The sequence below is a fragment of the Prionailurus viverrinus genome, chromosome A1, assembly GCF_022837055.1.
Source record: "Prionailurus viverrinus isolate Anna chromosome A1, UM_Priviv_1.0, whole genome shotgun sequence".
NCBI classification, from domain to species: Eukaryota; Metazoa; Chordata; class Mammalia; order Carnivora; family Felidae; genus Prionailurus; species Prionailurus viverrinus.
The window spans coordinates 144,222,155-144,247,906 of record NC_062561.1 but is presented as its reverse complement, the minus strand read 5'-3'; the positions used below and the strand labels follow the sequence as shown (position 1 = coordinate 144,247,906).

The 25,752-nt window shown below is 36.0% G+C and overlaps 1 protein-coding gene across 2 annotated transcripts in view; it reads right to left on the bottom strand.

The window, feature by feature from the left end:
- The window catches only part of TENT2 (terminal nucleotidyltransferase 2), a 71,952-nt gene extending 46,777 nt beyond the window's left edge, over window positions 1-25,175 (bottom strand). For both annotated transcript variants that reach the window (XM_047849115.1, XM_047849125.1), the window contains exons 1-5: window positions 24,847-25,175; window positions 24,548-24,617; window positions 18,826-18,999; window positions 18,306-18,395; window positions 15,592-15,829 (exon numbers count right to left, since the gene is read on the bottom strand). In XM_047849115.1, the coding sequence (XP_047705071.1) occupies window positions 15,592-15,829; window positions 18,306-18,395; window positions 18,826-18,962 (465 nt within the window). In that variant the 5' untranslated portion in view covers window positions 18,963-18,999; window positions 24,548-24,617; window positions 24,847-25,175. The remainder of the gene's footprint in view (window positions 1-15,591; window positions 15,830-18,305; window positions 18,396-18,825; window positions 19,000-24,547; window positions 24,618-24,846) is intronic.
- Window positions 25,176-25,752: the final 577 nt, after the last annotated feature.

Genomic DNA, 25,752 nt, shown 5'->3' with positions numbered 1-25,752 from the left:
AAAATTGGCATCTTTCAAATTTATATTTTAAGGTCTAGCCCAGGGTTGGTCCTTACCGTCACTGAGACACCCATGCCTCTGGTTAGATTTTGTTCTCATTTTACACCATCACCATTTTAAATCTTTACTACTTTCCTCAAGTCCCCTATACTTACTTCATTTTCTTTAGCAAATAACTTTACATAAAGTTTACTACGCAAATTGAAAATACCAGATGTGACATTCCTCAGTTTCCTAACTGCAACCTTTTGCAAACTAACATATCTAAATAAAATAAAATCTCATCTCCTTCCCTCTTCTGTCAGACAAACTGTTCTCTTCCCCTATTCAAAGTTCATCCCTCTACCAATACTTTGGTATCCAAGCCTTCTGGTCACTCCAGAGCACAAATATTTCCATCTGTTTTTCATCTTTCTCTTGCATTTTCAGCCTCTCCTTCTCTAGGCCTTCCTCAGAGTCCAGGCACAAGTCCACCCATCATTTAAAATGTTTTCTTAAAATGAACAAAACAAAAAAAGGAAATAGATTCAAATATACAGAGAACAAAATGGTAGTTGTCAGGAGAAGGTGAGGGAATAGGCAAAATAAGTGAAGGGGATTAAGAGGTACAAAGTTTCAGGGGTGCCTGGGTGGCTCAATCGGTTAAGCGTCCAACTTCAGCTCAGGTCATAATCTCACGGTTTGTGGGTTTCAGCCCTGCATCAGGCTCTGTGCTGACAGCTCAGAACCTGGAGCCTACTTTGGATTGTGTGGCTCCCTCTCTCTCTGCCCTTCCCGTGCTCACACACACACACACACACATGCTCTCTCTCTCTCTCAAAAATAAACATTAAGATACAACATTTAATAAAAAAAAGAGGTACAAACTTTCAGTTACAAAATAAACAAGTTACAGAAATGAAAGGTACAGCACAGGAAATATTGTCAGTAGTATTACAATAATTGTGTATGGTGACAGTAATTATACTTATTGTGGTGAGCATTTCCTAATATATACAATTGTCAAATCACTATGTTGTACACCTAAAATTAATATAATATCAGCTATCCTTCAACTAGAAATAAGTTTTTTAATTAAAAGAAAAGAAAAATTTTTAAGTAGACTGAGAAAAGAGTGAATAAACAAAACATTTCCTTTCATTATGTTTAGATTACACGTTTTAAGAAGACAGGCAGTCTGGGCAACTTGGCAATGAAAGAGACATAATTTTTTAATATCACTTTGATAATATTAACATCCTTAACATTAATATTTTAATACTTTTTAATAACCTTCCCTCCAAAAAGATAAAGCAACTAGGAGAATTAAATAAACAGATCAAACCAAACCAAATCAAAATACAACATGGTGAACAAATACAATACAATGACTATGTATTACTCATGGACCCCAAAATATGAGCAGAGGGGAACAAATACCAATAGTACCAAGACCTACATGGTATCAGAAATAAGAAGAAAAAAAGGAAAAAAAATTTTTGGACAGTCCCAAAGCCAGACCATCCAGAAATCAAACTGCCCATAGGTACTACTTCCTGCTCCCTTCCTCAAATTAAGGAATCCAATTCAGAGTGGAACAGCAATCAAAACTGGGGGAGAGTTTCACAGGCTATATGCAAGAGTCCACAGATAAATGTAAGAGGATCACAGAAATACCAGAAATCTCAAAAAAAAAAAAAAAAAAAAAGTGAAAGCTCCTTTCTAAAACAAAGCAAGAAACTGGAAGGAGGAGAAATCTAAAATAAACAGTAAAGAGCCATTAGAGGCAAAGAAAAGACAGTGTAGCATTACAATGATTCTGACTCCACGGGGACATTTGACAATGCCTAGCAACATTTTTAGTTACCATAACTGGGGGGAAGAGAGGTGCCATTGGTTCATCACTGGTATCTAATAGATAGAGGCCAGAATGCCACTAAACACCTTACCCTGAATAGGTTGATCCCTCACAGCAAAGGTCATCTAACTCAAAAATGCCAATATTGCAGAGGGTAAAAAATCCTACTCTATATAAAAGGAGAGAAAAGGTCTCAGAAAATATATTTCTTAAATACTACATAACAACAGAAGACAAGTCCTAAAGCCATAAACCCAGGAAAGCCAGCCTGCCCAACCCTCATAAAAATGGTACAGGAAAAGATCCCTCAGTTGTATTTGTATTTGTTAAATACAAATTAACAGAAAACTGGAATCTCAGAAAGGGAGGAGGTGCGAATGAGAGGCAAGAAAAAAAATTTGAAGAAATGATGCCTAAAGAGGATTCTGGTCAATTCCCATACAAAGTTTTAATAAGAAAACAGAAGAGAGTAACACTCCTACAGATAATAAAGCACACCACAAAGACATGTCCACAAGATTAATGGAATTTTTAACATAATATATCAAGCCAAGGCATTTTTTCTCATGTTTTAAGTTTCTAAGGTTACTAGTATAGTACTATACTAGTATATATATCAGTACTAACAAAAAACAATCGGAAATCTGCATTTAAAAAACATCAATAACAGCAAAAAACAAGAAATATTTAGAAATATATTTACCAAAAGATATATAAAACTTGTACATTTAAATTACCAAATATTGATGTAAGAAATTAAAAGCCTAAACAAATGGAGAGCTATACCATGCCCACGGATCAAGTAACTACTAGTAAGACGTTAATTCTCCTGAAATTAATCTATACAGTCAGTACAATCAAAAGAAAAGAAAAGATGGGAGGCCAGGTGGCTCAGTTGGGTGAGTGTCTGACTTCAGCTCAGGTCATGATCTCATGGTTTGTGGGTTCAAGCCCTGCATCGGGGCCTGGAGCCTACTTTGGGTGACTCTCTCCTCTCTGTCCCTCCTCTGTTGACACCCTCTGTCTCTCTCTCTCTCAAAATAAGTAAATAAACATTAAAAAAAGGGGGTGGGGTGGGGCACTGGGTGGCTCAGTCGGTTAAGTGTCCAACTTCAGCTCAGGTCATGATCTCCCAGCCAGTGAGTTCCAGCCTCGCATCAGGCTCTGTGCTGACAGCTCAGACCCTGGAGCCTGCTTCAGAGTCTGTGTCCTTCTCTCTGCCCTTCCCCTGCTCATACTCTCTCTCTGTCACTCAAAAGTAAATAGAAAGAAAGAAAGAAAGAAAGAAAGAAAGAAAGAAAGAAAGAAAAGGGAAGAGAGAAAAGAGACAAGACCAGACCTAGCAGGCTTGTTTCTAGAAACTAAGAAAATAACTTTAAATTTTATTTGAAAGGCAAAAAAACAAGAACACACATACACACACACACACACACACACACACACACACACACACAAAGAAGAAGACAAAAGTTGGAGGATTTGCATTACCTGCCTTCAAGACTTACAAGATAGTATGGCATTGGCAAAAGGATAAAAAAGATAACAAAAAATATTGAAAATATTTGTGAATGTCATTATATAATGACTCAAACTAATGAGGGAGAGACGTATAGATGAAATAAAACTGGCAGTATGTTGGTAGTTTTTAAAGTTTGGTGATATAAGGATCTGTGATACCATATTCTATTTTTGTATATATTTGAAATTTTCCATAATAAAAAGCATCCAAGTTTATAAAAGATTTGAAAAAGGTTTCCAGTAAAGTGGTTAATATAAATATTTTTTAATTTTTTTTTTAACATTTATTTATTTTTGAGAGACAGAGAGAGATAGAGCATGAGCAGGGGAAGGGGAGAGAGAGAGAGAGGCAGGCTCCGGGGTCCGAGCTCCAAGCTGTCAGCACGGGGCCCGATGCAGGGTTCGAACTCACAAACCGCGAGTTCATGTGAGTCCATGACCTGAGCCAAAGTTGGATGCTTAACCGACTGAGGCACCCCGGAGCCCCTAAAATTTTAAATGACACTTGAATGATTAAGTTTCATTCATCTGTAGGATTGGCAAACTATAACCTGTAAGCCAAATAACCGTCTCTGAACTGTTTTACAGGCCATAAAACATAAAATAATTTTTACATTTTTTAAGGATTGCTTCAAAAAGAAAGAAAAAAAATTTAACAGAGGCCCCACACAGCCCACACGTCTAAAATATTTACTATTTGGCCCTTATAGAAAAGTTTTGCCAATCCCCTGATCTACAGAATCAGTTAGGCAGATCAACACAATCCTAGAACTGATAGCAGGTACTATCCTACATATAATTACATTTGTTGGATAACAAAAAGTTACAAATTTCTTTATAACAATGCTCAAATGAAATTTTATATATAAAAATTCTTTCATCTGAATGATCGTGTTCATATAGAAACATTCACATATGAAAAATTTACGATTATATGAAAAATATAATACTATATACTAGCTCCCTTCCCTTTTTTACACTCATGGAAACATTTCTTCTCTTTCAAGTACTGTTATAATGGAGATCTAATAGGTTTCTATACAAAAGAATTTTCCTTACTATCTATTTACTTAGGGATTCTCATTATCAAATTATGTTTTTGTATCTTAGAACAAACACTGTATAGAATATAGAGTAAAAATGCGACAAAACTCAAAATTAATACACATATATGCTAAAGTAAGACTTCTACTTACATTTAGAGAAATATTTCAGAAGACGGTTCAATAATTCAAGGGAGCAGGGAGGGAGGTAGGATATGAATTCTCCTCAGCTGATGAATATCAAGCATCAAATATTCAGATCATATATGTAACACCAAGGTGACTATGAATAATGGCACTTCAGGAACTTTCTTTAATTGCTTTTGCTTCACTCAGGCACCTGGGTGGCTCAGTGAGTTAAGAGTCTGACTCTTGGTCTCAGCTCAGGTCATGATCTCGTGGTTTTATGAGTTCAAGCTCCACATGGGGCTTTGTGCAGGCAGTGTGGAGCCTGCTTAGGATTCTCTCTCTCCCTCTATCGCTGCCACTCCCCCCACTCACACTGTCTCTCTCTCTCTCTCTCTCAAAACAAATAAACTTCAAAAATATAATAATTGCTTTTGTTTCCTTATCGTTAGTTTAAAAAAATAATTACGATAAAGTATCCGTAAAATAGATTCTTTAAAGTTATTTAAATTTTTTTTAATGTTTATTTATTTTTGAGAGAGAGCATGAGAGGGGTAGGGACACAGAGAGGGCAGGGAATCTGAAACAGGATCCAAGATCTGAGCTGTCAGCACAGAGCCCAACGCGGGGCTGTAACTCGGGAACAGCGAGATCATGACCTAGGCTTAAGTCGGCCGCTTAACCAACTGAGCCACCCAGGCCCCCCTATTCTTAAAGTTATTTAAATCTCTACAATACTGCCTGTTTAGGCTGCCTGCCAAGATCTACTGCTTTAACTTCAAAGTAATAATAATAGTAAAAGATATCTATTTTTTACTATAAGTAAATGTTATATATGTTCAAAACTGTAAAAAGATTTATATACATACAGTTTAAAATATTATTGTTTCTTCCAAATATAAATGTTCATTTTTCCTAAAAAAATACTATAACCCATCCTCAAAGTCAGGCTCAAACAAATTACAAGTTATCACTGTCTTAGGTCAACACAAGCCATCAAGGACAAGTATAGATTGGGATTCAGAAAAAATTTTAAGTGTGTCAATAAATAAAGCCTAATGTCATCCTCAGCAGCTTCTATATCTGCCCCTGTTCACTGGGTCCCCAGGTAAAAGAAAGCAAAAAAAAACTATCAGCTGGGATTACCAAGACCTGACCACATACTATAATATATGAAAATGGTGACAGGCTTTTGACTAAACATAATTGCTATTTGAAACAACAAGCGCAAGTCAGTAATGAGCTATCAAGGCAAGGGAAATAAAATTAAGTATGGTACAGAAAACATTAGTTATTAGTTCATAAACATTTCAACAAAACAGGCAATTTCTCAAGCTCTCTCAGGCTCTCTCCCCTCAGACACAAAGACTGCCATAATCTTACAATACAGTACTGGGACAGCTGGGTGGCTCAGTCAGGTAAGTTTCCAACTCTTGGTTTTGGCTCTGGGCATGAACTCACAGTTCTTAAGACTGAGCCCCAACAGGGGGTCACCCTGCTTGAGATTTTCTCTCTCTCTCTCTGTTCCTCTCACACTCGTGCACACATGCATGTGCACACAAACGGGCTCTTTCCTTCTCTCTCAAAAAATAAACTTTAAAAAAAAAAAAGAAAAAGTTGGTATTAATTACTGAATACAGTTAGATAAGTAATAAAAGTTTAAATTCATTACTGATGCTGAATTCCCTTTCTCTTAAAATTAACTAAAATAAAATAGAATCAGGAAAATGTCATGTCAATAACACACTCCTTGTTAGCAGGTTAAATTACTATGTTTTTGTGTGTGGACAAAATGTAGTCTTCTTAATTTATCAACTGGCACAATGATTAGGCAGTCTGAATTACTGATTTCTTTCCCTTAAGTTTGACTGCTTTTAGGCATATATTATTACTGAACTTGGCCAAGAAATAAAAGAATGGAAAAACAAAATAAAACAAGTTTTCACTTGAGGACCTCTTCTGCTGAGTCCTGGCCTAGATTTTCTACATAAATTTACATCTCAGTAGCTTTCAAAACTTTTCTGACACATACATTACAAAGATAGGGCCCTAGGAATAAGTTTAACCAAGGAGGCAAAAGATCTTCACAATGAAGACTATAAAATATTGACAAAAGAAACCAAAGACAACAAATAAATAGAAAGACATCCCATATTTGCAGACTGGAAGAATTAAAATTGCTAAGAAGTTCACAGTACCCAAAATGATCTATAGATTTAATGCAATCCCTATCAAAACTCAAATGGCATTTTTCACAGAAATAGAAAAGACATTGGTAAAATTCCTATGGAACCCAAATGACCCAGAATAGCTACAACAATCTTGAGCAAGAACAAAAAAGCTGGAAGCATCACAATTCCTGATTTCAAATTATATTACAAAGCTATAGTAATCAAAATACTATGGTACTGGCATAAAAACAGACACACAGACCACACTAGAGAGCACAGAAATAAACCTATCTGGTACCTTGAACAAAGGTACCAAGACTTCACAATGGAAAAAGGGTAGTCTTCAACAATGTTGGGCAAACTGGATATCTACGTGCAAAAGAATGAAAATGGACCTCTATCTTACACCACACACAAAAGCCAAGTCAAAATAGATTAAAGATTTAACTGTAAGATCTGAAACAGTAAAACTCCTTAGCAAAGAAGAGCGTAAAAAAGCTGACAATGGTCTTGCAATGATTTTTTGGACTTGACACCAAAATCACAGGTAACTAAAGCTAAAATCAAGTGGGACTACATCAAACTAAGAAGTTTTTGCACAGCAAAAGAAACAGTCAACAAAATGAAAAAGCAATCTACAGAATGGGAGAAAATTATTTGCAAATGATATACCAAATAAGGGGTTAATATCCAAAATATAAAGAAACTCATATGACTCAATAGCAATCAATTAATCAATAATCCAACTTAAAAACGGGCAAAGGACCTGAACAAACATTTTCCAATGACACACAAATGTCAACAGATACATGAAAAGATGTTCAACATTACTAATCATCAGGGAGATGCAAATCAAAGCCACAATGAGATATCCTCTCACACTTGTTAAAAGACCATTATCAAAGTCAAAGGTAACAAGTGTCAGCAAGGACGCAGAGGAAAGGAAACACATACTGTCTGTGAGAACATATATTGGTACAACCACACTGGAAAGTAGTATGGAGACTCCTCAAAAAATTAAAAATATGGGGCACCCGGGTGGCTCAGCTGGTTGGGAGTCTGGCTCTTGGTTTTGGCTCAGGTCATGACCTCACAATTTGTGGGTTCGTGGCCCTGTGTTAGGCTCTGCGCTGACAGCATGCAGAGCCTGCTTGGGATTCTCTCTCTCTGCTTCTCCCCCACTAGCACTCACTCTCTCTTAAAAATAAATAAATAAACTTTAAAAAATTAAAAAATGGAACTACCATATGATCCAGCAATTCCACTTCTGGGTATACATTCAAAGGAAATAAAACCAGTATCTCAAAGAGATATCTGCACTTCCATGTTCACTGTAGCATTAAACAGTAGCCAAGATAAGAAAACAACCTAAATGTCAACCGACGAATGGATAAACAAAATGTGGTATATAAACATACATACACACATACGTATACATACATATACATATACATACACACACACATACATACACCATGGAATATCATTTGGCCTTAAAAAAGAAGGAAATTCTGCCATTTGCAACATGGATAAACCTGGAAGACAATATAGTAAATGAAATAAACTAAACATAAAAAGGAAACACTGCATGATCTCCACTTTTATGCAAAATCTAAAAAAGTCAAATTAATAAGCAGAGAGTAGAACAGTGATTATCAGGAGCTGGGGGTATGGAGGAAATGGGGTGATGCTGATGAAAGCATACACACTTCCAGTTATAAGATGATTAAGTTCTAGAGACATAATTTACAATATGGTGACTTTAATTAATAATAATGTATTGTGCTGGCAACTGGGTGGCTCAGTCAGTTAAGTATCTGACTTCGGCTCAGGTTATGATCTCACAGTTTGTGAGTTCGAGCCCCACATTGGGCTCTGTGCTAACAGCACAGAACCTGGAGTTCACATCGAGTTCTGTGTCTCCCTCTCTCTCTGCCTCTTCCCGGCTCAAACTCAGTCTTTGTCTCTCTTTCTCAAAAGCAAACACTTAAAAATTTTTTTTAATAATCATGTATTATATACTTGAAATTTGCTAATAGACTGTATCTTAGTTGTTCTCACCACAAAAAAAGTGTGGTAACTATGGGAGGTGATGGACATTGGGTTGATTATGGTAAATCACAATTTACAGACATTATAGTTACACCTTAAATATATACAATTTTTATTTGTCAATCATATCTCAAAAAAGCTGAAATAAAAGATTAGCAGGAGTTGTGGGCATACACGCATTTTAACTACAGTTGACCTTTGAATAACACAGGTTTGAACTGCACAGGTATCCTTATACTCAGATTTTTTTCGATAAATACAGTATAGTACTATAAATGGATTTTCTCTTCCCTACGATTTCAACATTTTTTCTCCATCCTATTTTAACAATACAGTATATGATACATTCAACATACAAAATGTATGTTAACTGACTGTTTGTGTTATTGGTAAGGCTTCCAGTCAACAGGCTATTAGCAGTGAAGTTTTGGTGGTGTCAAAAGTTATACAAGGATTTCGACAGTGTAGGAGGCTAGCACCCCTAACCACTGTGTTGTTCAGTGGCCAAGTGTATTTAAAATTCAGTGAGCCAACACTTTACAAATACTTTATCCCCTTTTTTAATGTTTCTAAATAAAGTGAAATACTGAAATTTAAAAAAAAAAAAAATTTTTTAAACATGGAGCCTCTAAGCGATCTGTAAGATAACTGTCCCTAAACTGTTCCTCCAAGGGTGCCAAGAGGATCCACCATATTTTCTCCTTTCCAAAATTAAACATTATAAAAGATACCTTGAATAATTAATTCACAATCATCTTTTTTATTTTATAATCAGTACCAAGAAAACCTCAGCCTAACCTCATCTCAACTAAAAATTCAAAATCAATTACTTCAACTCACATAGTATCTTCAAACTAATCAGAATTTCCAAAGAACAGTTATAATAGAATTCAGGAGCTTGGTTAACTCTTGATTCCTCTACAGCCTCTTTTTTGTCCAGGCAACCATATATTCACCTAAAAGCTAGAGTGAAATAAATGTTAATTCAGAAAAGTAATTCAGATATTTTAAAGAATTCTGTTAACATAGCAACTTGAAAAAAACTGACAAAAGATTTTAAAATGGAGGAAAAATGTAAACTCAAAGGGTATTCATTTTCAAAAACTTAAATCTTCAGGTTTCAAAACACAGAATATGAATTTTCAAAGTAATTAAAACTAACTAACAAAACCTCTCCTTGGAGCTAACTGAACCAGTTGATGACTCATTATTATTATAATAAATTCATTATTACCAATCTTAAGTGAATCATCTAACACCCGCCAGCAACTGGTCTTTCTCTATTTTATTTCTCTGGTCACAGCTTGATTTCCTGCCCTCAGTCAATTTTATTTCAAACCCTCTCCACTATTCTCAAACCCTGGACATCCCACTTCATTCTCCTCACTCTTAACAGATGCCCTTGCATAATAATTCATAAAGAAAACAGGAAGAAGCCACTCAACTATGGGAACTCCACATTAATGTCTCTCTATCATATCTACAAACTTCCTTATTATCTACACCTATCCTCCCCTCCTTTCCTCCAGTTCCAGAAAGCTTTTCTCTTACCTAAAGCCACCCATAAGCAAGATCCATGCCCTTCCTATCTTCTGAGGAATCTTATTCATGATTGTTCTTTTCCTGGCAGAATAGTCAATTTCCCCTCTCTCCACTAAATCTTTCCCCTAAACATTTATATGTGGTTCAAATAAAAATTTAAAAATTTAAAAAATCCTTTGCTACAACTTCAAATCTTTAGCTCCTCCACTTCACAGCCAAACTCCCCAAAACAGTTGTATATATTTTTAATTTCCATTTCTGTTTTCCCTTCCTTTCCTCAACCTATTTCAGTCTTGAATCCAGGCTCTCTTCTCTCCCTTAACAATCACATCCACACTCTTGGCTTCAATTACCATCTATATGCCAATGATTACCAAATGTACATTTCTAGTCAATACCTTTCTTCTGAATTCCAGATCTATAATATTAAACTATCATCTTTAATATCTAATGTGATGTTTCAAATACACATTAAAGACAAATGTCCACAGAATTGATGAGGCTCCTGTTTATCCTCCAATCCCTACTAAGCACACACACACACATAAATATTGCTACTCTTCCATTTTGTTCCATCTCAGTCAATGATACTACCATGAATCCATGTAGAAGCCTGAAATTCTCAGTATCTTCTTCTCTATCCAATTCAGTGGTTCTCAACCAGGAGCAATTCTACCCCAAGGTGAGACAGCAATGTCTGTAGACTTTTTTGTTTCTCATAATGGGATAAGTGGTATCTAGTGAGCTGAAAGCCAGGAGTGTTACACATTCTAAAATGAACAAGAACTCCTTGTGAAAGTAGGCCTGGATGACCTAATATAATCCATCACCAAATCCTATAAATTCAAATTCCCAAATAGAGCTTAAATCCATCAATTTCTCTTCCTAATGTGAAGTACTCTACAAGCACTTCATAATTCAAGGTATAATTCCCTTTCACCTAGAACAGAACACTACAATAACTTCCCTACATCTACCTTTACTCAAATTCATACAGTGAAGTCTCAGAATCATAACCTTCATGAGAAAGAAAAAGAATCCCTGAGTTTGGCTGTTGCACAGGTAAGAGTCCTTATGGATCTAACACAACTAAAAATAAGCCCCCACCTGTTTGTTTGCGTTCCTACTATATTGAGGGTTCCCACTCAATAAAACATCTCCCCGGCCTCAAACAGCTCTCTGCTGGTATATTTCCGTGTCTACTTGTAGCAGCCTCACTGACTCAAGAGCTCCACTTTTAACTGCCTTGTCTCAGTGCCCTCCACAAGCCAATATCTCAACTCTATTTTGTATATTTTTAATATCCCCTGCAGCAGCATCCAGTCATACTAAGCCGCCTATCTGGTATGACCAAGTTATTTCCCAAGGTATCAATTATTACTCTTGATAGCATTCTGGTTACAAAAATGTTTAGATTTCAAATAATATGCTCCAGTCCTATTTTTCCATAGACCTATATTCTTAGTGTGTAATCTGCAGAAGATGAAGTTTCCCAAAAATTACAGATATTCCCATACTTCCAAAAATTCTTGTGGAGCACCTGGGTGGATCAGTCCGTTAAGTGTCCAAATTCAGCTCAGGTCATGATCTCGCAGATCATGGGTTTAAGTCCCACATTGAGCTCTGTGCTGACAGCTCGGATCTTGGAGTCTGCTTCAGATTCTGTCCCCCCCTCTGCTCCTCCCCCACTTGTGCTCTGTCACCCTCTCTCAAAAATAAACATTTAAAAAAAATCAAACAAAACAAAACAAATGATTGGTTCCTCAACTAATTTATATGCCTCACATCTACGTTTCTTATCTCTGTTAGTAGTCCAAAATCAAAGCAGTGGAGACATCAAAGCCTCCCTCTCTCTCCCCTATATTCAGTGATTCCACACATTCTACCAATTTTCCTTATGCGTGGTCTTTCACATCTTTCCCACTACCATATGCCATAATTGAAAGCTTCCATGCCTCTCATCAAATGAATTTAATAGCTTTAAAGGTAATCACCCATCTTCCAGGCCCTCCTTATTCCAAGCTCAACTCCACTATACCACAAGAACCATCTTCCCCAAAATGTCAATCTGTGCTATTTCTCTACTCAAAAACCTTCAATGGCATTCCACTGGGCACTCAAGACCCCAAACCACTACTCCATTTTTTTCACACTGGACTTCCCATTCACTTCATACTGTAGCAGAGATAAACAGAGGTAAATGATAGAAACTATTGAGCACACTGCTGGCAAAGAAAGCCACTAAATATTAGCTATTACTTTCACAGATCACCTGGTGTTATAGTCAATTCTAAGAATGTCATCTCCCTACCCCTGATTTTAAACATCTTAAATTCTTCCTCTTTGTATTATTAGAGACAAAGGTCGAATCTTGGTTGTGTCAGTTACTAGCTGTGACCTTGAACAAGTTATTTAGCTTTCTGAGCCTCAGTAAAATTAGGATAATATCCATGTCATGGGGTTGTTGAAAAGACTAAATGATATAACATATGAATGCCTAGAAAAGGCATCAATAAGTGTTAGTTTTCTTTAAAAGTGTTCTCTTAAAGGATGAACACAAAACTAATTGCTTGCCTTCTTTCTCCCACAACTAGGCAGGTAGAGAGTAGCACTCAAAAAAATTTGCTTAACAAAATACATCTTTACCTTTCTGAAACAAATGCTTACTCCAAAAAACATGAGATATAAGAGATCTTTTTCTATGCTACTACGCACAGAAAAAGTTACTGATATGGAACCATACTTCACTAAATGATATATACTGACTAATGTAAATTATGTTATTAAATTTACTGACACTCAACATATACCTCGTCCACATGCAGAACTAGCAGTTATTTAGTTAGTTCCAATAGTTACCTATTATGACTATATAAATACATACAAAAAGACAGAAAGCTTCAATATTTATAAATTCCATAGAAAATGAGTCTGTATACATAATTAAAAACTCATAGTAAAAGATTCTTATATATTCACTAAAAGAATTTGTCAGATTTGACTTATACCATAGGCTTTTACATTATAGCATTGTAAGAGTTTCTTTAAAATGAGAAAGCAAAGAAAAGACAAAGAATGGAGGGAGGAGAGAAACAGTACCAAAACTTCTCAAGTTAGTCTTTTCCCATTTTACTTTGCCTCATCCTCCCTCCCACTCATTTTACCTAATTGCTTTTCTACTTCATATTAACAGAAGAATGATAGAATCTATTTAATAAATAGTGCTGGGACAACTGGACTAACAGCAAAAGAATGAAGTTGGACCCCTATTTCATATCATATTAAAACTCAAAATGGACCAAAGACCTAAATCTAAGAGCTAAAACTATAAAACTCTTAGAATAGCACATAGACATTAATCTTTGAGACCTTGGATCAGGCAATGGTTTCTTATATACGACACCAAAAGCTCAAGCAACCAAAGAAAAAGATAAATTGGACTTGGTTAAAATGAAAAGCTTTTGTGCTTCAAAGGACACCATCAAGAAAGGAAAAATACAAATCAAGAATGGGAGAATATACTTGCAAATCATATATAATGGTCTAATATTCAAAATATACAAAGAACTCTTACAGCTCAACAATAAAAAATAAATACTCCAATTAAAAAATGGGCAAAAGATCTGAATACACAAATGAAAAGATGACCAACATCATTAGTTATTAGAGAAATGCAAATCAAAATCACAATGAGATACCATTTCTTACCAACTAGGATGGCTATAATCAAAAAGTCAGACAATAACAAGTGTTGACAAGGATGCAGATAAATTGGAACACTCATACATTGGTGGTGAGAATGTAAAATGGTGCAGCCACTTTAGAAAACAATGGCAGCTCTCAAAAAGGTATACATAGAATTAGCACCTAACCCTCCAATTTCACTACTAGGCATACACCCAAAAGAAACAGAAACATGTCCATATAAACCTGTACACAGATTTTCATAGCAGCATTATTCAGAATAGCCAAAGAGAAGAAACAGCCCCAAAGCTGAGCAAATGATGAATGCATAAACAAAATACAATGGTGTATCTATACAGCAGAATATTATTCAGTTATAAAAAGAGACAAAGAACTGACACTTCTATGACATGGATGAACCTTGAAAATACACTAAGTTAAAAAAGCAAGACCACATAATGTATGATTCCACTTATACGAATGTCTAGAATAAGCAAATCCATAGAGATAAAAAAATCAACTGGTGGCAACCAAGGGGGGCAGGTGGTAAGGGACAGGAAGGTCAGGGACGGGGAAGGGACTGGTACCGGGTACATGTTTCTTCTGGGGACGATGAAAGCATACTAGAATTAGAGAGTGGTGATCACTGTACAACTGTGTGAATATACTAAAAACTGAACTGTATACTTAAAAAGAGTGAATTTTATGATACAATGAAAGAATGATGACGGAATAAAAAGCAGCACAACTAAAGAATGAACCAAGTGCTCCTTTTTTGATCCAACATTTTCTATACATTTACAACATTCTAGACCTATGCTGGTTGCCAGGAACCCACAGATGAGTAAAACAAAGTCACTATACTCCCTTCAGGATCATTCTCCTTAGCCTACAGATGTCAGTATTTCTTAAAAGTGGAGCAGCTTTGAAAATGTAAAAACAGCAAAATGTAATCCACAGACAAGCCAAGAGAACACAGATATTTACATTGTAAACTCTTCTAAATTACCTAAAATTATTTGGGGGTAGGGGGTAAATATGCTTCTAATATTAGTGTTAAATAACTCATTGTTCCCCAATGCTGATAATGTCATTTTCCAAGAATTATTAAACAGCTTTATTTCATTTATTGGAAATGCTTTTTACAAATGTTTCTGATAGATCTTTCTGCATCATATCACTCTGATTGTATCAATTTCTCCATGACTCCTGGATTCGCTATTTTTGACATTCAAAAACTTCATGACGAACACAAACCTCCCAAAAGGAAATGCTTTTTGACATTTATAATAACCATATGAAAATGTGTTTCTCTAAAATAAAAATAAGTAACAGTAGAGTTCTCTAAACTAAGAAATCAAATGTTTTGAGTTCTAATCCAGATTTTTACGTATCAGAGAAAATCTGATTTCCTGATATGAAAGCTACACTTCCATAAAAGAAAAGCTAACAAAAATCAAAAAATCAAATTTAGACAGAAAACTAGGTTGAATAGTTTAAACAGTGCAAAAAAAGACATATTCTATTTAATCCAAAACATTAGATATTTCTGATGTTTTTAATACATTATTTATATCAACTTTCCAAAAGGTAAAACTAAAATCTATATTATTATTACCTTATCTTTGGCCTCAGGCAGTGTGATTTCTCTAGGTTCTAAAAATGGTATTTCTCGAAAAGGTGGAACACATCTGACTATATCTGGTACATAGTGTGTATGAAACAATGGCGGCATTGAGTATCTTCTTTCACCTGATAAAGGCACTATGTGGTTAACTAGAGTTGGCTCTTGGTGGGGTGAATGGAAACGCTGCCGTTTACCGTCAAGAGGAAGGTTTTTTTCATCGCTTAATCTCCTGAAAACAAGCAATATACCTTAGTAATTAAAGATATAACTTTCTAATGACAGAAAACAATTAAAACTATAAAAATAACAAATGCCAATATTGACTCTCTTTCAGCAGGGCCACATTATTAGTTCTATGTGAATCTTAAAATATTCATTTTGAGCACAAGAGAAGCCTTAGAAAGACACCTTAGGAAAAATGCATACTGATAATGTGTGTGTACGTATGTGGATGTGTGTATACATGTACGCACATATGTATGTATATATATGCATATATATAATTTATAGAATATATATGTATATATTTTTAAACCTATACACTATATATATCAGGGTTAGTCTCCTGCAGAACTATCCTAATATTTTATCTCAGCAGTTAAAACTTTGGAGGAAAACTTCCATTCATAGAAACACTGACAATAAAACCCAAATTCTAAAGAATGAGAATAAAATTAAGTGAACTGAGTGTTACATAATTAAAAAGGGTCTTTAAGTCCACCTATATTCTGGTTCATCAGTTGGAAAGATCATATTAAAAAGCTATAAAGACACTGAACAACTAAAGAAATATGAAAACTAACTGCATTTCACATAACAGTATTGTATTAATGTTAAATTTCTTGGGCATGACTAATGTATTTTGGTTATATAGGAAAAGATCCCTGTTCTTAGCAGGAATGCACTGATGTACAGTGAAATGATGTCTACAATTTTTCATCACGGTTCAGGAAAAAAAAAAGTAGGAATAAAGAGAAAGAGGCAAAAAAATCAAATGAAGCAAAACTTTAATGGACCTAGGTAAACAGCATACAGATGTTCACTGTACTATTCTTTAAATTTTTCTGGAGGCATAAAATTTTTCAAAATAAAAGCCAGAATGAAAATAATTATTTGTCTAAAAAAAGATATTTACTTCATTGATATATTAAGTTTGTTCATACAGACAATACTTCCGGCCATGGGAAATGGTCCAACTACTGGGTCACGGCCATCCAAAGGTTTTTTTATTGTAATACCCCAGTAGGATTACACCAACTCCTCTCTCCTTGACCCCCAAAATAAGTAGAACTCCTACTCACAAGTAAAAGTGTACAGTACTAAAAACCTAAGAGTATATTTAATATCTGCTAACATAAAAGTGACTTAGCTTTATATGCTGCTTCTCTTGAGAATGTCAATTTTAGTTTTTAAAGTACAACTATGAGCCAATGGAATTTGTTTTCATTTGTGATTCACAAACTGGCTATCCAGGCAATTTCAAAAAAACTAAAATCTCAATTAAAGCCAATACTTTTGGCATCATTATAAAGCCTTCCACAATGATAACTTTGAAGAACAACTCACAGTGCTTTGAAGCACAAGATCTAGAGCCGGACTACCTGGGTCCAAATCCTAAGTGTGCCTCTACCTGAATAACTAGTTGCTTAACCTCTGTTTCATCTTTCTCAACAGAAGAGGGATAACAGTACTCATCTCATAAAGTTTTGTGAAACTTAAATCATTTGTAAACTCCACAGAACGCTACTACATGAATGATCAATAATTCTTAGTTAGTGTTATTTTTAAACGGACATAAATTTATGGAATGTTCATATAGGCATGCAGCAGCTATATCTTGCAAATACTGCCAAACCTTATTTTAATAATCATCTCTAAAATTCTATTATAATTACTTTGTGGTACATCAATTTCTTCTAATTGGTTAAAATTAGTTGACTCTGACTTCTCTATAGAAAGCTTTAAACATGCAGAAATTTTTACCATAATAATATATATTACAGAACCTTAGGTGTGTAAGATTTAGATAAATTGAATAGTGAATTTTACTAGAAAGAAGATATTATGGGCTGAACTGTGTCCCCTCAAAATTCTAATGGTTGAGCAGTACCTCAAAATTTGACTGTTTTGAACATCCAGCCTTTAAAGAACTTAAAATGGTGTCATTAAAAGTAGGCCCTAATCCAATATGACTAGTGTCCTTAGAAGTAGAGATTAGGACACGGAAAACACAGAGATGCCCGTGTAGGACACAGAGAAGGCAGCCATCTACAAGCCAAGGAGGGAGGTCTCAGAAGAAAACAAACCTGCCAACACCTTGATCTGGGACTTCTAGCCTCCAGGATTGTGAGAAAATAAATTTCTGTGCAAGCCACCCAATCAGTTGTACTTTGATATGGCAGCCCCAGCAAACTAATTCAGAAAACAATCTAATTTAGTTAAAATCTCAATTAAAAGTAGTCTTCTGAAAAATGTGGCTTCATTCCATCTAAAATTTGCAATGGCAGTAATAAATCAACAAAAGTATCCCTAAAATTTTTTAAATTTAATATAAAAGTTTCAAAATTTTGTCACAGGAATGACTTCACAGGTTCCAGAAAATAAAATTTAGGGCATAATGCCCACACAATCTGAATACAAGAAACACTCGGCTACAGTTCAGAGAAATGCAAACTTTTCTTTTAAAATAATTAAGAAGTACTTACTTCCTTCCTCGAAATAACGGAGAAGTTGAGGTCTGTATTGGACTGACATTTCCATATGTCAACTGCTGTAATGACACCGCTCTTGACAAACTACCAAAAACACATAAAGAACAATAGTAATAAACATTTTTCCCTTAAACAAAAAAGCAATTTCATGAAAAACTAAATATTTCACTGATCAAAAAAAACAATACAATGACCTTTTTTATTATTGTTTTAGAGACAGCGCAAGTGAGCATGAGTGGGGTAGGGCACAGAGGGAGAGAGAGAGAATCTTAAGCAGACTCCATGCTCAGCATGGAGCCCAACGTAGCAACTCAATCCCACGATAGGATCATGACCTGAGCCAATATCAAGAGCCGGTTACTCAACCAAATGAGCCACCCAAGCACCCCAACAATGACAGTTTTTTTAACTTCAAACATTTCATATAAAAATGAAACATATAAACATATAAAAATGTTCTCAATTAGAACACAAAATTTACAAATGATATGGGCCAAAATAACACCATACTTACTCTGTATTCTGAAAGTTGAACTGTGCATCTATAAGCTGCTGGTGTGAATAAAGAGTTGGTGACAGGGTGAAGAAATTATTATGTTGTTGATGGTTTGGGGTGAAAGGCGGGCGACCCAAAATTGAGTTTGGGAACATGCTCTTGTTCACTAAAAGTGAACATGTATTCTTCTACCTAGGATAGTTTTAAAAGACAAATTATTATATCTTGAAAATACTGAACTCCGTAATAACTAATATCTATTATTTAAAACAATTATTTACCAAGTTATGAATTTTACTTACAAAGTTATTTCAAAAGTTTTAACAGATCTCGTAAGTCCCACTACAGGTAACCAAAAACTTGTTAATAATGAATTTTAAATCTAGATTAAGAATATCATGCAAATGATAAAAAAAAAATGCAAGTTTCTAAATTGTGATGTATTTAACCTCATATCAACAGATCTTTCAGAAATCAAGTTATCACCACATACTGTGATAATAAAAAAGACACCACTCAGGACAGACATTTAATGAAGCCATACAGATTCTTACATTTATACCCAGTTGAATTTATTCAAAGGTATAAACCATAATATGACAACCTGATTCTTAGGATATAGATCTTACACATCTTCTTACAGATCAACTCAAACAAAGGAAGGAATCCGTACTGCCTAATACCTATAAAATTCTGAGATTTCCTTCAAAGTCTAAATAATTTATATAAAGGACGTCACATAAAAGAGAGCCTGTTCCACAGCAATGGGGAAAACATAACAGTCCCCCCTTACCCACAATTTCACTTTCTGTGGTTTCAGTTATCTGTGGTCAACCATGGCACAGAAGCAGATGATCCTCCTTCTGACATATCGTCAGGTCAATAGTAGCCAGCCTAACACTATGTCATAATACACACACCATTCACCTCACTTCATATTATCATATGGGTATGTTATCATCTACATCATCACAGAATACAATATAATTAAGATATTCCAAGAGACAACATTTACAAAACTTTTACTGCAGTATAGTAATATAATTGTTCTATTTTGTTATTAATTGTACTTTATAAACTTTATCGAAGGTACGTATATACAGGAAAAAACGTAGTATATATAGGGTTCGGTACTACCGACAGTTTTAGACATTCCCTGGGGGTCTTAGTATGTCTCCTGTGTGAATAAGCAGGGGAACTATTGTACAAAGCAATCAGAACCATTCACTGACCCAGGCAGGAGAGATTTATACTTTGCAATGACTGATCCCAAAGGCTACAAACTTACAAAGAGTAGGGCAAAGTAACAAACAAATCAAGTATTAAGTAAAATCAACAAAGTGAAAATAGGATCCCCAGCCCACCCTCCCAATGCAGGCAATCAGAAAACCCATTTATGGTACTGGGAAAGAAACCAAATGACATGGTAACCAGAGAACCTATAATATAGTAACAGTTTTCCACAAAGAAAAAGTTCAGCCTGCTAGCAAACTACAGTAAAGTCTACTACTAAACTGCCCACCCATGCACACAGAGCTTCCAATTTGATTTCTAGGAACTCTCACTTAAAATAAACATTCAAGGATCACCATAAGAGAAAAAAGATCCAGGAATAAACAAAAACAATTCCAAGAGCAAGATAAATATATTAATCAATCAAAGCAAAAAAACACCAGAAAACAATATACTGTTTAAAAAGCAGAAAAGGCTCTTCGAAATTATAAAATTAAAAGCAGAAACACCGAGTAGAAAGTTAAAAGAACACTGAGGAAATCTCTTAGAATAAAAAGGAAAAACTAGTAAAGGCAGAAAGGAGGCAGGACAATAAGAGAAAAAAATATAAGAGAATCAAACTATATGGTCCATCATCCAACATAACAGAAGTTCCTGTAGAAGAGAGAAAACACACAGAAGGAAATTATCAAATAAACAAAACAATAAAATGTCCAGGACTGAAAAAAACCAATCCTGAGATTTAAAGGACCTAATGAGCACAAAGCGCACCTTAAAAAATGTATGTACCAAGGTATATTACGGTAAGATTTCAGAACATAAGGAAAAAGAAACTTATATTACAGAAGAGGAAAATGTTATAAATAAAGAGCTGACAATCAAAATGACTTTAAAATCCTCAATAGCAACAGAGGAAACTACAAGACAATGAAGTTAGCGCCTTCAAGTCTCTGCAGGAAATGCTCTCAAGCTACAATTCTATACCGAGCCATACTATCACTGCAAGGGAGAATAAAAACATGTTCAGACATGTCAAGTATCAAAAAAACAAAACAAAACAAAAAACCTGGGATCTAGGAAAAGGGAGACCTGCTGTAGGGCAGAGACAAAGTAATTCCCCAGAACAGTGGTGAAGGAAAGCTACCAGCTTAAATTAGAGCAAGATGAAGGGTTTCAAGAAGAGACCCAAGGAGAAAAAAACTTAGAACTTTACTGGCAGTTTACCTGATATATTTGACCAGAGAGGAGCAAAAATAATCACACAAACAAAAAAGTAGCAAGTTAAAAAGAAATTACCTAAACACACACACACACACACTCAAAAGGTCATATAAAAAAGGATATATAATCATTATCTATTTGGTTCTCACAATAACACAAACATTAAAAATATCAATCTAAACAAAATTGTAACATATTACATATCTATTTCATATATTTATTTAAAGATTACGTATATTATTAAAATATGCTATATATATTTACATGTTCATATACAGTACAATTTAATGATAAAGGAGGCTACATTAAGGTGTGAATTCTAATTTTCAGTAGATGTCAATTTTAAAAACAAGCCATAGAAGTTTTTGAAGAATAACAGAGGAAAATAACACTTAACCATCTAAAAGAAATAATAGCTGCCTCTGGGTATTGAGACCAGATGGTTGGAAAAACTGGTGGAGAAAACAGTATAGAAAAAGAGAAAGATCTGTGAAGAAACTAATAAATCACTCATACACACTTTGTTCCTTGCTTTTTTTCAATTTTGCAAGACTAAAGTTCCAAGGATGTACACAGATAATGAATGAGATTCACTAGGCCAAGATTTATAATGGATTGTGAATAAGAGTCGTGGGATCCCATCAGATCTCATCCCAAGTGCCCGACTCTCTAATCTGAACCAGAGACAAGGTGTTACCTCCATAAAACAAGAGTTCATCAACTCCCTTCAGCAGGTCTGTATCTCATTACAGGATACTTTTTTTTTTTTTTAAATCATTCCTATCATAACTGCTAAACCGTACTCCCTGATTTTCACTGCTCAAAGGAAATGGAAAATATCTTGAACCAAGCAGGATTCTGGACAATCCTTTATTAAAAGTACATGTAATAATCACAGAATGCCAGATTCAAGACTAGCAACTAAAGCCATGTTCTAGCCTTTGTCTGGGTTCATGCTCTTTTCTTTCTTGACTTTCTTTATTCTGTTTCCATAACCCAAACTCCCACAAAACATAACTCCTATTTCATAAGATTCATGAGAAAATAACATTAAATATAATTCATTAAATGAATTTTGCTTGATATTTCATTTTCTTGGAATACAGATACTACTGATCAAACAAGGGAAGGAATCTGTATTCAGAAAGCTAAAATTAAAATGTTCTATTTTCAGATTTATTTAAATCAATTAATAGTTAAAATTCTAGACACTTTGTTTACATCAATATGCTTATGTTTTTCCTCTGGACCCAAATAAAGCCCCATACACATGCATTAAGACTTGAAAACCCAAAATGACAAAACAGTGTAGACCTCACCTTATTTCTATGCCATGACATGATAAGATCCAAAACAAGAACAAGTCAAAAGATGTCTTGTGGCCCACAAATACTCTACAAAGCTAATGACCAAATTATCCAAGGTTTAAAAGCTTACAGTGGTGATTCCAGAGCCAAAAGTTTACCTAAGGCAGGTATCTAGTTCAGCCTATCCCAAATTCCCAGATAAGCAACTGAAGCTTTTGGAGTTCCTCCAAAACAAAGTATCTGTCAGGTTCTCCTCAGTATGAATCTTGGCCCTGAAGTATGGCTTCAACAAGGCCAGCCCTCACAGTCAGATCATTCCTAGGGAAAGTAACCAATGGCATTCACTGCTCCCCAACATGGGCATCCTGCATGACCATCTAGAAATCAGGAAGTAAACCAAAAGGCATGAATTTCAATTCCTCTTTCTAATATTTTTCTAATACATTTCAACAGTGATTTTGATGAAGATAAATAATATAAATAATCCAAAAATAATCATCCATCAAAAACAATATGAGGAATCATTTTTTAAACAGAATATAGAGCTTTAGAGTATAAAATCCGACACACCTATTACCATAGAATTAAAGAGACCACCACAAAATTTTGTATCTTTTTCTTTATACTCTGAATGAAAGGCTCCTTCAGTAAGTCTATTTGATGATCTACATAAAACACGATTCCACATCAACTCTGATAGCAGGGATAAGAAATTCTACAATAAAGAAAGAAAATCCAGATTATTGCTGGTATCTTATTTTCCTTAGCTTTAAAGTTATTGGCTTCTCAATGCTCGTGACAATAAAATAGGATGATATAGGAACTTCTGAAGATGTGTTTTAAAACCGTTGCATGGTTAAGGAAAGAATCTTAAAGTTGCTTCTTGACTAAGGTTGACACAATGGGAAATTATATACGTTTATTTGTAAATAATCATACAGGAGACAAGGGTGTACAGGAGTGCTTTACAAAGTAATTCCTAGTGATATGGTATTTGGTCCTGTAACTCACAACCTGGAATTTCTGTCCTAAATTTGACTCTTCTCCAACCAATTAGAGAACTTTCAAGGTTACATAATTCCTTCCATAATCAGGATTCCCTGGAAAGCAGAATCTCCCCAGTATAAAAACCAAAAGCCAGAACTATGGCAACTAAATCAAGTTATCTGTCCACTTTGTCCAAATGCCTTTGACCTCCTAAACTCACTTCTTATCTCCACAACGCAAAAAGTCCAAATCCTATATCCTGCTCACCCACTGTCAAAACTACTTGCGAGTTTTGAAAAGGACATTCCTTTTGATTAGGAATTAGATACCAACCCAGAGCTAAAAAAAAAAAAAAAAAAGAAAATCTTGTCATGTGGTTTGAAATGGCCATTTCTTAAATGACTGATAAATGGCCTGTTTCACCTAAAGCCTGTATGAAAGAGCATTTCCAGACCAGACATAATTGGGGCCATCACACCAACAAAATAATGTTACTGCCACTGGCTAAATATTGTGAGCCTCTTCGCTGTACGTATTAAAAGCCTTGTGTAATAAACCGTCCAAGACAGAATTTACAAGAAGAGTATGTTACCTGTAATACAAAACACAGATTTAGTGTTCAGTTATGATCTTCCCTCACAAAATCACACACCACATATCGTCAACAAGTTCCCATTTCGCCTGAGTTTTAGTTTCTCTGTTTCTTTTCGGCTCACCCTATTGGTATCCGCAATCTAAGTACGTAATTCCTATTTTAAACAAAGAGCTGAAGGAGAGAAAAGACGGTATTTGGATAATCAAGAAATTGTGAGACACATAAACCCCATCGTGCTCTGGCCTAGACAGATGATGAGTCTACCAAGGCTGACCGGGAAATGAAGGGTACAACAATCTGACAGAGTCCTAGACTGAGCACTTCCCTGGAAAGTGAAGAACTGAGGCCCCCTTTGATCAAAAGCCTTACATTTTAAATACTTAATCCAGATGTTTACCTTATTTTTTCACCACCCTCTGAAACTCCATGCAGGGGTCCCAACACGGTCTTCCTCTTTTGCTCCTAGACTGAGAACGGGGCGCGAGGAAAGGAAACGAGTGGAAAAAGTAAGCGGTCCTAAGATTCTTCAGAAAAGTGCAGCAGCCTTGGGGCCGCCCATACGTCTGGGACGTCTAAGAAAGATCGCCGGAACTTCCCACGCAAACATAACAGTGCGGTTTGAGGAAAAGTTCCCCGAGCCCCGCCCCCGACCTGGGCCTACACCATTGCGTCCCTTTCCGAAGCCCCCTAACTCACAGGTCTCCTCGGGGAAGGGCTAAGCAGGGCCTACTGGTACTGCCCGCCCAGGAGCTCCAAGGCCGGAGCAGCGAGAGCCCGGCGCGCTCGGTTGTCGCTTTCGCCGCAGCCAAAGCAGGTAGCGGCCCGCGTAAAAGCTAGGCCTGGCTCCGGATCCGGATCGCAACCTAAACCCCGGGCTCGGCGGCCGGGGAGGAGCGACACAAGAAAAGGCAGGGCCAGCAAGGGTGTGGGAGGTTCGGGGCGGTGGCAAGAAGCGGAAGACCAAAAAGTCACCGAAAAAGCGGCGTAGAAAGCCCTGTCAGAAACACCCGGAAGACTGTCGCGACCCGGATGGGAACAGCGAGCAGGGAGCAAAAGGTCACACTTCCGGCGGCCTCCCCGCCCGCCCCAGCAAGTGCTTTGCTTGAGTGCGCAGGCGCACAAATGCTACGGTCTGGGTTAGGACGGAGGTGGCTGTTCAGCAGCTGCGAGCGCGAATGTGGAAGGGCTAGGCCTGCCCTGAGACAAGAGGGATCAGGCAGTCGGCGGTGGCCGGGCCGCGTTGTTCGGCTCTGGGCCGCGTCCGAGCTAATGCACAACGACTCCTATGCACTTTTTAAAAAGTTAAGCACTTTTTACGGGTCCTTCGTGTCTCAGCTGGATGACTCCGCCCGAGAGGAGCTTTTCCTGACCCAGCTTTCCCTCACTCTTTTGCACTGATCTGTATTAAGTTTGGGTTATTTTCCTCCCTCCAGTGAAATGAAAGCAGCTTGGGGCTGAAATGCCTTATTGATCTCTACAGCCTGGACTCGGCGCCCTGTCCTTAATAATAGCTAACATTCCCTTATTCAACAAATATTTAATATTTCTACTGGAATGAACTTTGGTGGTGGTGAAAATATCAACGTTGTTGGATTTGTTAAT